The sequence below is a fragment of the Papaver somniferum genome, chromosome 1, assembly GCF_003573695.1.
Source record: "Papaver somniferum cultivar HN1 chromosome 1, ASM357369v1, whole genome shotgun sequence".
In the NCBI taxonomy this organism is placed as follows: Eukaryota; Viridiplantae; Streptophyta; class Magnoliopsida; order Ranunculales; family Papaveraceae; genus Papaver; species Papaver somniferum.
Window position 1 is genome coordinate 80,393,392 of NC_039358.1, and position 16,215 is coordinate 80,409,606.

Genomic DNA, 16,215 nt, shown 5'->3' on the forward strand with positions numbered 1-16,215 from the left:
AATCATAACAAAAAACAATTCATTCCAAAAGAATAATCCAAAATCCTCAAGGTAACATTTGTCTATTAACTCGAAAATCTAGGAAATTTGAACCACAAACTAGGCGTATCGTTCGCCTTTCAAAAAAAAAACCTAAAAAATAACAAATTCAGAAGACAGAAATGCATTCAGGGAAAGTTTTCTAATAATGGCTTGCTTTTCTTTTCAAGAGCCTCTTTCATGCTTTGGAGAGCCGCCCTCTTCAACTTCAGCTTCTTGGACAACTTTTCGACTTCCGCTTCCTGTTTCTTCACCGTATCTGCAGAAGGACTTTCGACTGTTTGGGCCAACAACTTTTCAACCTCGGAGAAACCTTCGACGAACCAAGGAGCATTGAAATCGAACTTTATGCACATATCCCGATGGAACCTCCAGCTTGAGATTACATCCTCAGAAACGGTGTGACCAGTCACGTTGCGCATGTCGTCGATTGAAGACAAGGCATCCTCCACACGCTTGACCAGCGCGTATTGACTAGTAATTTTCTTAGTCGTGGAAATATGACCGTAGCTTTCCCATATCTTGGTGTATAACGCCGCATGTTTAGCTGGCACGCTAAATCCCCCAATCAACACATGATCTGGATAAGAAACCAGGTATGGAGGAACAAAGGTAGCGCTTGCGACTGCAGCAGTCACTGGCAAAGGATTCCTAACAACAATTGCGCCAACGTTCACGTGAGCAATCTCCGTTGTCTGAGTCACCACAACGTTTCCATCTTGATCGGCCTCTAATTCAAAACTACCATGCTTGGCTGACACGGCGGGAGACGAAGCTGTGTCTCCACCAGTCTCCGTCTCAAGTTCATCTTCAGGACCGGCTTCGCTCTGTAATATCACGGCTTAGACACTCTTCAAAAAAAAAGAAGGAAGAAAGAATGAAGAAGAAGAACATGGAGAAGACTTACTGATTTGCTTTCAGACCGACCAGAAGAGGATTCAGCGCTACTATTGGAAGAACTACAATCGCCATCACTGAACTCTGATATTTCATCCTTCCCAGCTTCCCCATCTCCAAGAACAGGCTCAGCACCACCACCCTCCGTCTCGGGAAGGGACGTTTTCTGACTACTTGCAAGCTTGGTGAAGGCGTTCACGCTGCTGAGACCCTATACGAGATGCAAAGACGGATACTCATAAAGGAAACCAGGATATGCACGACCTAACTAAAGTTAAAAGGAAAATCATACGTACTCGCATGTTGGATGAGCTAAAAGTCGGTAGAGCTGTGGAATCTGACTGGAAGCCGCCTGCACGATTTTTAGACCGTCGCTCCTTCACTTGGGGACTGTCCGCGTCCGGACCCGACGGATTTTCTTTTGGTTGAAGAAGTATCCCTCAACAACGGATGCTTTGCCAAAATCGCGGCAGAAGGCCTACTGCGGGTGTTCTCCACTACAACTTTCACAAATTCCTGGATGACAAGGAACTCACCCTGCCAGAATGTGTTATACTTGGAGGTAGTCGAAGGATTTCGTTCCGAAAGCAAGAAAGGGAGACTTTTTCCCGGCACAAGAACACTAGCATCAAGAACAACCGGTAATGAATCCTCTGGAGCTACCATATGACGAACAAGAGGGACCCCTTGGTCGAAGCCCATATGCCGAGCCGCCTGATCAATATTGTAAGAGACTGCATGACACGATCCTCGAAAGAAAGACGGGTATATAACCAGGCGTGCAACTTCGCATGAATACAACCTCGCCGACACCCAGGTTCCCTTCATCAGAAAGCAAATACATTTTTGGAGCGGAAGCAAAAGTATTGACCTGGACTATGGATGTACACACTGGGGCCCATGGATGAAAATTAACGGCGCACGAATTATCGAGGAAATCAGCAAGGTTTGAGCCAACTCTTGGGTGCCTATTCGACCAGCGAAGTATTCTCGAACCACCACAAGACTCGGGAAGTGAAACCAACGGTTTAGGAGAGTATTTTTCGAAATGTTCCCATAGCCACGCGTGGAGAAAAGCAACATGAACATACGAGTCCACTTTCATGTAACCATTTGAAGCGCGCATGTCCACAGCCATATGATCCAAGTGTGTGTACATAGAACCGAGAAACAAGCCGCCAATGGGAAGAACGACTCCCTTCTCCAATATTATAGCAAGTTTGATGAGTTCCAGCCTCATCTCATTCTTACCAGATCCATTATCGAAAATATCCCAGGATAACCAAAGAGACAAGAACGCCGCGACGTGGAGTGTACTATTCTTTAGATTCGGTGCCAACTCATCAATAAACCATTGAGACACCCACCAGCTGTAGAAACACTTCGTCTAGTTTTTTTTTCGAACAAACCCCTTCGACTTCATAACCAGGGCGGTACGCATTTTTTCTTCATTATATGACAACTTGATGTTGAGGTTTCCTGTTATGGGAAGATTCAGCAGAATGTCCACACTCTCTAAAGATATAGTCATTTCTCCCCACCTGCATATGGCTGTATGAGTATCTGGACACCACCTGGAGATGAAAGCAACCAAACCCGGGATGTCTTTCCTAATTTGAAGTGATGCAGAAACCGCGACAGCATCAATGATTTGCGCCTTGGTCAAACTAGATCTTACACAATCTTGACTTATCGTAAATCGCATCCATTTATCAAAGGAACGCAATGGACTCACGGAGATTTTGAAATCAATAAGAGAGGCGGAATACTCTTTCTTCTGAAGACAAAACCGTATTACATTTTCGGGCGGAACCGACCGATCCCCTCCCTCACTCTCCAGAACCGATCCCTCCCTCACTCTCCAGACCGGTCAGAAGAATCTGCACATGCTTAAGATGACTTCTCCTGGCAGAAACTATCGTGAAGAATTCATCAGCCACGTTTGGCTTGGAATTTCCAACATCCTTCGGTACGGCGGATTTTGTTGACATCATAACGAAAATTCTCTTACGCTGTTTTCACCTTCGAGATAACTACAATAGAACAATACGAAGAGAAATTACTATGGAAAGTGCCTGGAAATTATTTTATCAAACGCAGGAGAGCCATCCTGGACGCAAGCCAATTGATTTCAAAGTCATTTTGTGCATATGCGAAGAAATGAGGACTGACAGACTCTGCATCACCACTTCATGCAGCGGTAAATTTGCGCCCAGACGAATAGGCGCGCCCCACCAAAGGGAACCATACACACGGCCACACCAGGAAAAAGGAGAATCCCTAAAAGCTAGTTTTTTCACGGGAAAGGAATGATAATGCTCGTGCACACCTACTTCGCGCGATAATTGAGGCGGCCGACATCACTACGACATTTGCGCCTAAGATTTACTACAAGTTCATGCAAAGCATACCTATGGCTAGGATTCATACCAATTTAGAAAAAAAGTATCTCTACAAGTTCACGAAAAAGTACGCCTACAGCTAGAGTTTGCACCAACACAAAAAAAGGAGAAAAGCAAGGGAAAGAGGAAGTGTTGGAAGATATACCAGGGATTCGCTTGTCCGCTTTGCTCTACTGATTATCACACGGCCGAAATAAAATAAATAGGCGTGAAATAAAGGAGAGGTCAGCCCTACTTTTGTATGCATGGTACTTGGGAGTTTGAACAAGGAAAGAATTTCCTGTTTGAGCCAAGTAAGGAAAAGAGGCAACCGGTCCCGCGGAGACAAAGTTACCAAGCCAAGACCATACGCGCCATTTCCTTGTCCCCACATGCCAAGCCATCCGCGCATGCCTTCCCCTTCCAAGCCGTTTGTGCCATTGCCTTGGCCCCACATGCCAAGCCATCCGCGCATGCTTTGCCTCTCCAACACATCCGCGCATACTTTCCCTCTCCAAGACCGTCCGCGCATACTTTGCCTCTCCAACACTGTCCGCGTCGTGACTTTCCAATACCACAAATTCTCCAAGTCAGCGTCATGATGTGCCCTAACCCATCCAAGGAGATACATAGCCAGATCAGGCCAACAGTTTTCATCTCGCCACATCATGGTCTTCATCACTAGTACAATTTATGCAAGGCCGCCAACATGGGAAGCACAAACTTTCTTTACCTCTCGAAAAAGGTTAGTCAGACTTTTCCTGACCATCTTATCACGACTTGTTGTTTTAATTTCTTGTCCTAGCCTGGCACCATCTTATGCTTACCTCGCAACGATGCTCCCGTTCCGAGTTAAGCAGGGGACTTAATGTTGATGGTGGTTTTTAGCCTAGGGATAAAATCGTAAAACCGCATCTCTGACATGACGTCATCATGACCATTAGCACATTTATTGAATCAATCAGCATGTTTACGTAAGAATTACCAGTGTACCTTTTTTTTATGTGTCATGTTCCACGGCAGAACCCTTATACATCGACTGACATCATCTATGCCAAACCCTAAATTCTCATGCTATCGCGCCAAGGCATACCAACCATGCCAGCTGCGCCACTGTGCCAATGGCAAACCATGCCAGCCACATCTCCGCGCCAAGGCATGCCAACCATGCCAGCCACATCTCCGCTCCAAGGCATGCCAACCATGCCAGCCGCACCACTGTGCCAATGGCAAACCATGCCAGCCACATCTCCGCGCCAAGGAATGTCAACCATGCCAGCCGCACCACTGTGCCAATGGAAAACCATGCCAGCCACATCTCCGCGCCAAGGCATGCCAACCATGCTATCCGCACCATGTGCCAAACGGCATGCCAAGCCCTTGGCCCCGCCATGCCAAGCCAAACACACCTAGCCATGCTAGCCGCACCATGTGACAAACGGCATGCCAGTCCCTTGGCCCCGCCATTCCAAGCCAAATGCACCTAGCCATGCTAACCGCACCATGTGCCAAACGTCATGCCAAGCCCTAAGCCCCACCATGCCAAGCCAAACGCACTTAGCCATGCTAGCCGCACCATGTGCCAAACGGCATGCCAAGCCCTTGGCCCCGCTATGTCAAGCCAAACGCACCTAACCATGCTAGCCACACCATGTGCCAAATGGCATGCCAATCCCTTGGCCCTGCCATGCCAAGCCAAAATCACCTAGCCATGCTAGCCGCACCATGTTCCAAACGGCATGCCAAGCCCTTGGCCCCGCCATGCCAATCCAAACGCACCTAGCCATGCTAGCCGCACCATGTGCCAAACGACATGTCAAGCCCTTGGCCCCGCCATACCAAGCCAAACGCACCTAGCCATGCTAGCCGCACCATGTGCCTAACGGCATGACAAGCCCTTGGCCCCGCCATGCCAAGCCAAACGCACCTAGCCATGCTAGCCGCACCATGTGCCAAACGGCATGCCAAGCCCTTGGCCCCGCCATGCCAATCCAAACGCACCTATCCATGCTAGCCGCACCATGTGCCAAATGGCATGCCAATCCTTTGGCCCCACCATGCCAAACACACCTTGCCAATGGCATGCCAACCTAGTCGCGCCACCATGTTGGCCTTCCCTATGCGGCTACTAAAACGAAGGTGTGCGACAATCAACGGTGGCCCTTCAATCCCACGAGCAAATCCTAGCCATCCAAGGTTACCAGACAACACATGGTAACCTTTGGCCCGAAACCCTAGTTTGGCGACGCCAAACCGCGCGAAGGCATGCCATGCCAATGGCATGCCAACCTAGCCGCGCCACCATGCTGGCCTTCCCTATGCGGCTACTAAAACGAAGGCGTGCGACAATCAACGGTCGCCCTTCAATCCCAGGAGCAAATCCTAGCCATCCAAGGTTACCAGACAACGCATGGTAACCTTTGGCCCGAAACCCTAGTTTGGCCACGCCAAACCGCACCAAGGCATGCCATGCCAATGGCATACCAACCTAGCCCCGCCACCATGCTGGCCTTCCCTATGCGGCTACTAAAACTAAGGCGTGCGACAATCAATGGTCACCCTTCAATCCCAGGAGAAAATCCTAGCCATCCAAGGTTATCAGACTACGCATGGTAACCTTTGGACCGAAACCCTAGTTTGGCCACGCCAAACCGCGCCAAGGAATGCCATGCCAATGGCAGGCCAATCTAGACGCGCCACCATGATGTCCTTACCTATGCGGCTACTAAAACGAAGGCGTGCGACAATCAACGGTTTTCCTTCAATCCCAGAAGCAAATCCTAGCCATCCAAGGTTACCAGACAACGCATGGTAACCTTTGGACCGAAACCCTAGTTTGGTAACGCCAAACTGCTCCAAGGAATGCCAACCTAGCCGCGCCACCATGTTATACTTCCCTATGCGGCTACTAAAACGAAGGCGTGCGACAATCAACGGTCTCCCTTCAATCCCAGGAGCAAATCCTATCCATCCAAGGTTACCAGACAACGCATGGTAACCTTTGGCCCGAAACCATAGTTTGGCTACGACAAACTGCGCCAAGGCATGCCAACCTTGCCGCGCCACCATGCTGGTATTCCCTTTGCGGCCACCAAAAAATGTAAGCGTGCGACGATCAACGGCTACCTTTCCTCTTAAAATGCAAAATATCGACCGCCGAAGGTCACCAAGCCAGCAAGTCTCCCAAGCTCTACATACCAGGAAACGACAATATGCTACATGTTTTCCACGAAAACATTCGAGACATCAACACATATCACAAACTGGGGGATCCTCTTTGGGTATTGGTTTGGCGGTTTACAGTGTGCGACGTACACTACGCCCGTAATAAGGAAGTTTCATAAGGATGAGGCGGTTAGTAAATACAGGGAGTAATGGTGAAACGCTCTTTTTTATGGAACATCAATTCCATGCGTTAACGATTACCACCTCCTCCCATTTACTCACCTATTTTTCCATTCCTTAATGAGACCAGAGTAAGTTACACCTCGACTTGTATAAATAGGTCTTACCTATTTTCTATCGAACAACAAGTTCAGTCAGGAGCATACAACACTCAGAAAACATTTGATAGCTTTCCATCTGCTAGCTTCCCACTTTCTGGTACAAGTCGTAGAAAACAACTACTCTTCCAGAACTATTCTGGTCTCAACACTTTCTTTGCTTCCCTCCCCAAAACCAACCCATTCTCCTTCACTTTATGATTGAAGAAAGTTTGGAACGACCATTTATTGGTTTAGGCCGGACTTGTACAGATTGATATCTCGAATCTAAAGTACTCCCTTGCAGTACATTGTTTAGGGTTTAAATTCGTTTCTCACTCACACACCCGAAATTACCGAAATCAGCAGAAACCATTTTCACCCACAAACACTTACAAAAAAAAAGTATAGCAAGAATTAGTTTTATTTATCAGGCTGTATGCTTCGGAAAATTTGAGCCGACCAACAAAACATCAGGGTTGCTGGCTCCGACTAACTTATAGCTCAACCTTTAAGTTGCTGCCAAACCACAACTATTTTAATTTTAATGTGAGACTACGTTGGACCCTAAATTTTCTCATCCAAGACTCCGGCTAATTTAACCCGACCAACAAATCACTAGGACCGTACTAGGTTGTTCGTACGGTCTCAACTACCTATACGCGATATTTTTTAATTCGAATATCGGGTCTGTTAGTCCTGACTAACTTACAATGTTGACTAAAATATTTTTGGAGGCTACAAACTCGCGGAACCAGGTTTCCGTTTTAATGTGGACTAAAAAGAAGATTAATGTACCAGATGGACTAAAATCCACTAAAATATTGTTGGAGGCTACAAACTCGCGGAACCAGGTTTCCGTTTTAGTGTGGACTAAAAAGAAGATTAATGTATCAGATGGACTAAAATCCGAAAAATTAAGAAATAAGAGGAGCAGCATATAAAGTTTAGAGGATTAAAGGTCAAATACAAATAAAAATAAGGGCTAATTTAGGATTCTTGGAATTCTGGGGGGGGGGGGGTAGAGAGGTCTAGCTCGTCTGTGGTTCCGTCACTGTTCCTGTCTTTTTTGTGTGTTGTTGAATGATTTTCGGATTTATGTATATGATATACTCTTTGGAGAACTACTTAAAATTATAAATAATATATACAATGTATATGTGTCTCCATTACTTTCATGCTACTTAGATTTAAAACAATGAGATTTTTACATATTACAGATAATGAACCAACTGTTGTAGTGACATGTGTCTGACCACTACCTACATGTGTCATAGTGCATGCACATGCCTCCTTCATGCATAACACTTGTTGTCTTTTCTCTTATACTAATTACACATGTAATGGGTGTCTCTACCTTCTCTTACTTTCCTACATGTATTTAATGAGAAGCACAATGAATGAGAAATATGTCTGATTCTCTTTGTCTTTTGTCTCCTTTATGTTTTACTCTTTTGTCTCCTCCATGCAACAAACTTAAATACGTTATCAACACTTTTTTCTTTGTTTCCACTTGAGCATTAATCCTTCACAAACAAAAGTTGTTGATTCTACCATTAATATCAAGTAGGATTTTCAAAAAGAAGGTATTCCTCAAACTTCCTTTCTATATTTCCCTTAAAATAAAATACTCATAATAGCAGTAATTATTTTGATTTGCATGCATGTTTATTCTTCTTCTTCTTCTTTTGATTTAAATGCATGTTTGTCCTTCTTCTTCATCACATGATAATTGTTGATAATAGTACTTTACTCTATTTTCTTATCACTTGCTTGTATACTCTCTTGATAGTTATAAATTTCTTTTTACATGTGATAGGAAATATAATAATCCATGTTGCATGTTTATCTCCCTTATTTATCTAGAGATTTTAAATATGTGATAAAATAATTTTATTTGTACTTGTTTGAAGAACAAGAAGAAGAAAATCGTATTTCTTTTATGCATGCATGCTTGTCCTCTTGAAAGAGATATTTGGTTTATCACCTACTATTAAATATCTCCCCTAAAGTAATAAATGTTTGTCCTTTCACCCCTAATAAATTAACTCATGTGATAGACAAAAGCATCTCTGATTTGTTTTAAACTTTACCATATAAAGTTGAACCATTATGATATTATAATATAATATTGTCTTTTACCTTTGACTTACCTTTTGAAAAACAAGATGCATGTAAATTAATAAAAAGAAAAAATTATGAAAATCAAGAAGAAAGAAGATAATATTGTGATTTTGTATTACTTGTTAGAAATAGTAGTGAACTACAAATTATTACCATCAAATATTGTCCTGATTACAACTAAAGTCATAAAATAATATGTATTTTTTAACACTCATTTGTGTATATATATATATATATATATATATATATATATATATATATATATATATATTATTGATTTTCATACACTTGCAAAGGAATGACAACTTGAATCCTTATGAAATATGTGCATGTAAATATTAAATATTTTTGTATTCTATTTTTTCAAGCAAACCTATTTTTGGTTCATCAATTTGTTAACCATAAAGAAATTTGGTTAGTCATTTTTGTTGACGGGTTATGACCATAAATTGGACTATGACATATCTGTATTACCTATATAACCATAAAGAAACTTGGTTTATATATGGCCATAAAGAAATTTGGTCATAAGAAATGGTATCGAAATTTGTCATGTTTATGGACTCAAAAGGATTTGAGCACCATATTAATGTCTTTTACTTTGTCTATGTAGATGGACCCAATTCGACCAGAATTCGAACTTTTGGACTCAGCAGGACTTGAATACCACCGTTGGGTCGCTGATGTGGAAACTACCTTCGTTGCAAAGGATTTCACCTCCACTATTAAGCCATCTGCCAACGTTGCTCCGACAACTGAGAAAGACAAATCTAATGCTCTTATGTTCCTCAAGAGGCATATCGATCCTAACCTACGTTGGGGTTATCATCACTTGAAGACACCAAAAGAGCTATGGGATGCTCTTGATAGCCGGTTTGGGAACATTCATGATTCCTTAATACCACAATTGAACGTCTTGTGGAACGAAATCCGGTTTCTCGATTATGTAAAAGTGAATGATTTCCAAAAAGACATGTTGCGAATTCAGGCACGTATGGACTTTTGTGGAAAGAAACTTACTGATGAGAAAATGATTCAAAAAATCCTATCGACCTTTCCTACCTCTTCCATGATACTAGAAAACCAGTATCGTTTAGAGGTAGATAACAAAAGAATCACCACATTCAGTAGGTTGATAAACTTACTGCAAGTGGCCCAAAGGAACAATGAGATTCTTGTCAACAACAATTCCAGAGCTGTCGGGAAAAAGAAAGTTCCCGAAGCTAACCACGGCAAGGTCAATAAAGGGAAGGGGCCCAAAGGAAAGAGGGATCGACATTATGATTCAGATCCATACCCACATGGAGATAACACCTCTCATGGAAGAGGACGTAAGGGACATAATCGAGGTCGAGGGCGAAATAGTTATTATAATATTTGGCACAGAGAAGGAACTTCTGGCCATAGTGGTAGTGATCCTAAGTTCGACAAAACCCCTACGAATCCCGTCACTAAAGAGGCTGCAGATGGAAGTGCGCCTTGTTTTAGGTGTGGATTCACCGGACATTGGTTCAAGCATTGCAAGGCTAGCGACAATCTAGCTGCGAGCTACAAAAAGTATCGGGAAGCTATCGAACAAGAGGCTAACTACGCATAACAAAATACTGTTACCTCTGACGCTAACCTCACAATCTCATATTTTCTGGGAAACGAGGACTTTGCCCCAACAATGGATGTGCCTGACTTTTCCTGGGCCTAAACATTTAGTTTCTTGTTTCATGGCTTGCTAGACTCCGTTGTTTTAATAGGTTGTTAGTTGCTTTGAGGTACTTTATGTTTTCTTAGTCTACCGTTTGTTTAATGGTTTGAGTAGGTGGTGTTGTTGCTAAACATGTTCTTAGCATCTTTATGTTTTGTGTGTGGATTATCTATGAGTATTTGTTTTTCTATCATGTTCTATAGAATTTTACTTTGTTTATGATAATCTATTGTTTAGCATGTACATTAGAATGGTAAGGATGCCATTCTAGTAGAACAGGTTTCTCTAAAGAAAATGAGATAAACTGTTCATTTTTATAACTTTCCTACCTAATGTACTTGTAGGAATGTCTCAAGGAGAAATTGAATGTCTAGCTGATAGTGCAAACACCCACACTATCCTACGAAATAGACAACTATTTATTAGTTTTACTCCTTATAATACATCTGTGACTACGATGATTGGATCATCACAAGTAATCATTGGGCGAGGTACTTCCCAATTCTTGTTGCCAAACGACACAGTGATTAAAGTCACAGAGGCTCTATATGCACCAAGAGGTAACCGAACTTTGTTGAGTTTCAAGGATATCCGTGCAAATGGTTATCACTTGGAAACTCACTGTGAAAATGGAATTAAGTACATATACATGACCTCTAATGAATACGGAAGGAAGCACATCTTAGAGAAACTAATTAGTCAATCTAGTGGATTGTATATCAATACTATTAGGATTATTGAATCTCATGTTCTTAACAACGATGAGTTTTTGTGTAGTGACTTATATAAGCTTTGGTACGATCGACTAGGGCACCTAGGTCGTGATATGATGATCCGTGTCTTGAAGAACTCACACGGACATCCTTTCTTTCGAATGAAAAATAAAATGGGTAAAACGATTGTTACAATGCAGAGTAACAATGTGCTTTCTAAAGTAAATGATGCACAATCTATGCCTTCTAAATAAAGAGAAGTGCAACCTTCGTCTTCCAAAGTAATCGATCGCACCCCGTGTCCCATTCTTCTTCGATATTCTTATCGAAGACACATCGCTCATTCTGCAAAGCTTGTTCTTTGGCAAAGACAGGATCGAGACCATCCTATGCTAAAGATACCAAACAAAATATTCCATTTTTACAAAGAATACAAGGTGATATTTGTGGACCTATACATACAGAATGCGGACCATTCTGGTTGATGCTTCGACCCGTTGGTCACACGTTCCATTGTTGTCCACAAGAAATGATGCATTTGCAAAGCTTCTAGCACAAATTATACGACTTAGGGCTCACCACCCTGATCATCCAATCAAGTCTATCAGACTTGATAATGCTGGAGAATTTACATCTAAAGGATTTGATGATTTCTGTATGTCTAATGGAATTGACGTAGAGTATCTCGTACCCCATGTACACACTCAAAATGGTCTCGCAGAAGCTACCATCAAAAGGTTACAGATGATAGCTAGGGCATTGGTTATGCGTTCCAACCTGTCTATTACTTCCTAGGGGTACTCCATATTGCATGTAACATTACTTATTCACTTTAGACCCACTTCTAGCAACCATTTTCTGCGTACCAGTTGGTAACTGGATATGAGCCTGATATTTCACATTTACGCATATTTGGTTGTGCCGTATACGTGCCTATTACACCCCCACAGCGTACTAAGATCGGTCCACAAAGACGACTAGGTATTTACGTTGGATATGAATCCCCAACAATTATCTGCTACTTAGAACCTTTGACAGGCGATCTCTTTACCGCTAGATTTGTGGATTGTCACTTTGATGAGACAACATTCCCGTCGTTGGAGGGGGGGTATGGAAAAGGACTTCCAAAGGGAACGACAGGAATTGTCGTGGTGTGTTCCCACATTGTCTCATCTTGATCCCCGCACTCCACAATGCAAAAGTGAAGTGAAAAGAATTATCGATCTTCAGAATGTGGAAAATTCAATGCTTGGTGCATTTACTGATATCGCTAAAGTGACGAGATCACATATACTAGCTGCAAACGTGCCTGCAAGGTTGGAAATTCCCGACAAGGGAATAGGTACAGTAGATATAGGTACCAAGGCTGCACTTGGTGGAATTGTAGCTGAGGCTGTGGCCCCCAAAAGGAAGAGGGGTAGACCACTTGGTTCAATCGATACTCATCCAAGGAAGAAAAGAGCGAGTAAGGAACAAAACGATCCATATATCATCAATACAGATAATCCATCTCATGAGATTGTATCTGATTACAGTTATGTCCATGAATCATTACTGGGGGACGCCCCGAAGTTTGAATTGATTCCAGAGAACAAAGAAATCTCTATGGATTGTGAAAGTTCATACGTGTTGATGGAAAGATCCTCCACGCATATTGATGATATATTTGCATATATTGTTTCTCGGGAGATTATAGAGCACAATGATATCAAACCACGCTCTATTGCAGAATTCCAAAAGAGAGAAGATTGTCCTCAATGGAGAGATGCAATCCGTGCTGAATTAAATTCACTGGAAAAAATACAGGTATTTGGTGCGGTAGTGCCAATCCCACCAGGTGTAAAGCCTGTAGGACATAAATGGGTATTTGTCAGAAAACGTAATGAGAAGAACGAAGTCTTGAGGTATAAGGCTTGACTTGTGGCGCAAGGTTTCTCACAACGCCCTGGGATTGATTACGAAGGAACGTACTCTCCTGTAATGGACGTCATCACGTTCTGTTACTTAGTCAGCTTAGTAGTTTCAGAAGGACTTGAAATGCAACTTATGGACGTGGTTACCGCATATCTCTATGAGGATCTTGATACAGAGATATTCATGAAAGTTCCAGATGGACTTTCATTGCCTGAATCAAGTAACTCTAAACCACGGAGTGCGTTTGCAATACAGTTGAAACGCTCACTTTACGGATTAAATCAATCCAGGCGGATCTGGTATGCCCGTCTAAGTGATTACTTGATTGGGTAGGGATATACAAATAATGAATTGTTCCCCTGCGTGTTTAAAAAGAAAACAAGTTCCGTATTTGCAATTATAAATGTCTATGTCGACGATATGAACATAGTAGGTACTCTTGATGAAAGAGAAACCGCAAGCTATTTGAAATCCGAATTTGAGATGAAAGATCTTGGGAAAACTCGGATGTGTCTAGGACTTGAACTAGAATATCGAGCTTTTGGAATATTAATCCACCAGTCTGCATATGTCCAAAAGATACTCAGGCAATTTAATATGGACAAATTGCACCCTGCTAGCACTCCCATGGTTGGTCGAACTTTAGATGTACATAAGGACCCATTTCGTCCAAAGGAAGATGGTGAAGATATATTAGGAGCTGAATATCCCTATCTAAGTGCAATAGCGCATTATTGTACTTAGCACAATGTACTCGACCAGATATCTCATTTTCAGTGAACTTGTTAGCTAGATATAGCTCAGTGCCAACGCAGCGTCATTGAAATGGTATAAATAATATCTTTAGATACCTAAAGGGAACCATTGACTTGGGTTTGTTTTATCCCTACGAAGACGAAAGGAGAGATGCTAATGTAATTGCAAATCCTTACACCAAGACCCCAAATAATGTTTTGGTTGGTTTTGCTGATGTTGGGTACCTCTCAGACCCACACAAAGGTCGATCAAAAACTGGATATGTGTTCACTATCGGGAATACAACGATATCCTGGAGATCGACCAAGAAAACCCTTGTGGCTACCTCCAAGAACCACTCTGAGATCATTGCTCTACATGAGGCGGTTCGTGAGTGTATATGGTTAAGGTCTATCATTACACATATTCGATGGACATGTGGTTTGAGTTCTACCACTGAAGATCCAACTTGCATTTACGAAGATAATACAGCTTGCATCGAACATATGAAGAAAGGGTATATCAAGGGTGATAATACTAAACATATATAACCCAAGTTCTTCTACAATCAGCAACAACAATATCTTCTAAACATTCAGGTCAGTAAAGTAAAATCTGACGAAAATGTGGAAGACTTGTTTACTAAGTTATTACCTAAGGTCACATTTGAAAAACATGTGAGAAGTATAGGACTAAAGAGATTGTCCGAACTTCCCATGACCCCATAGGACTAAAGGAACTGTCCACTCCCATGAATGTATTAGACTAAAGAAATTGTCTTGCATCAAGGGGGAGCACCTGATGGTATGTTGAACTTTTTTCCTTCACCGAGGTCACTTTTTCCCACTGGGTTTTACTACTCGGAAAGGTTTTTAATGAGACAACAATAATACCATAATACAAATCTTGGATAGATGTCGATATCAGGGGGAGCATCTAACGATGTGATGTTGACGTAAAAGTGTGTTGCACTCTTTTCCTTCACCGAGGTTATTTTTCCCACAGGGTTTTATTATCCGGAAAGGTTTTTAATGAGACAACAATATCACCAGAAATATAACTTCTCGGTTGAGATTATTCTTATCCTTGTATGTGTTCGGGTTTTTCTACCAAATGTTTTTCCTGACACAGTTCTACAAATAAGAAAAGTCTTGAAAGTTGACTCCATTCTAGAAGCTCCAATATCGTCTTTCTCCTTCGACTAGTTTTTACCTCGAAGAATTTTTCTGGCAAGGTTTTGACAATACAATGAGTCTGTAACGGTGGTCATCCAAGGGGGACTGTTGTAGTGACATGTGTCTGACCACTACCTACATGTGTCATAGTGCATGCACATGCCTCCTTCATGCATAACATCTGTTGTCTTTTCTCTTCTACTAATTGCACATGTAATGGGAGTCTCTACTTTCTCTTACTTTCCTACATGTATTTAATAAGAAGCACAATGAATGAGAAATATGTCTGATTCTCTTTCTCTTTTGTCTCCTTTATGTTTTACTCTTTTGTCTCCTCCATGCAACAAACTTAAATACCAACATATTTATGAATCTTTGGTTCTTTCTGTATACATGCAAAAACTCCATATTTGGGTCTTCTATTTACAATTTACAAATTCATGTATGGATTCTCATGATCATGTGTCGCAAGCATGCATATTCATTTACATTGTAGTCATTATTTGTGGACAAAGGTTAATTGTAGATCAGGTTTGAATTAAACATTAAAAAGTTAATAAAATATCAAAGAAAATCATATATGAACGCGCAACAGTCCCAAAAAATTGTAAGCAATCAAACTGGTTTATTATACCCAATTAATTAAATCATAAGAAAAACCACAGTTTAGGAATTTTTGGATTGGTAGACATACATTCGAGATCTATAAATGTTAATTTGATGACCGTTACACGTTTTAATCATCGCTCATATATCTTTTCAACCATAATTATGAACTCGAATTAGCCAAATTTCAGACATCTATAATACCAAAATGCTTCGGATTGTCTTGATTGAATAACCCATGTTTTCAGGTTTAAAATAGATCGATTGATATAATAAATCAAAGAGGAAAATTTTTGGGTAAAGTTGTTGCATTGCATATGTGTACACGATTGAATTCCAAATTTTTTTATTATCCCTATATGATTTTTAGGTTTTAATTCTTTGAATAATTTTGGATAAATCTTAATGGTTGCACAGATTCACATTTTATCTGTGTTAAATCTTTAAATG

The 16,215-nt window shown here is 41.6% G+C and overlaps 1 protein-coding gene across 1 annotated transcript; it reads left to right on the forward strand.

Annotated features, from left to right (window-relative positions):
- Positions 1-9,536: 9,536 nt before the first annotated feature.
- LOC113342594 lies at positions 9,537-10,520 on the forward strand. Its single transcript, XM_026587112.1, has one exon. It carries the CDS (start codon positions 9,537-9,539, stop codon positions 10,518-10,520), a length of 984 nt encoding a protein of 327 aa, XP_026442897.1.
- The last annotated feature ends 5,695 nt before the right edge of the window (positions 10,521-16,215 follow it).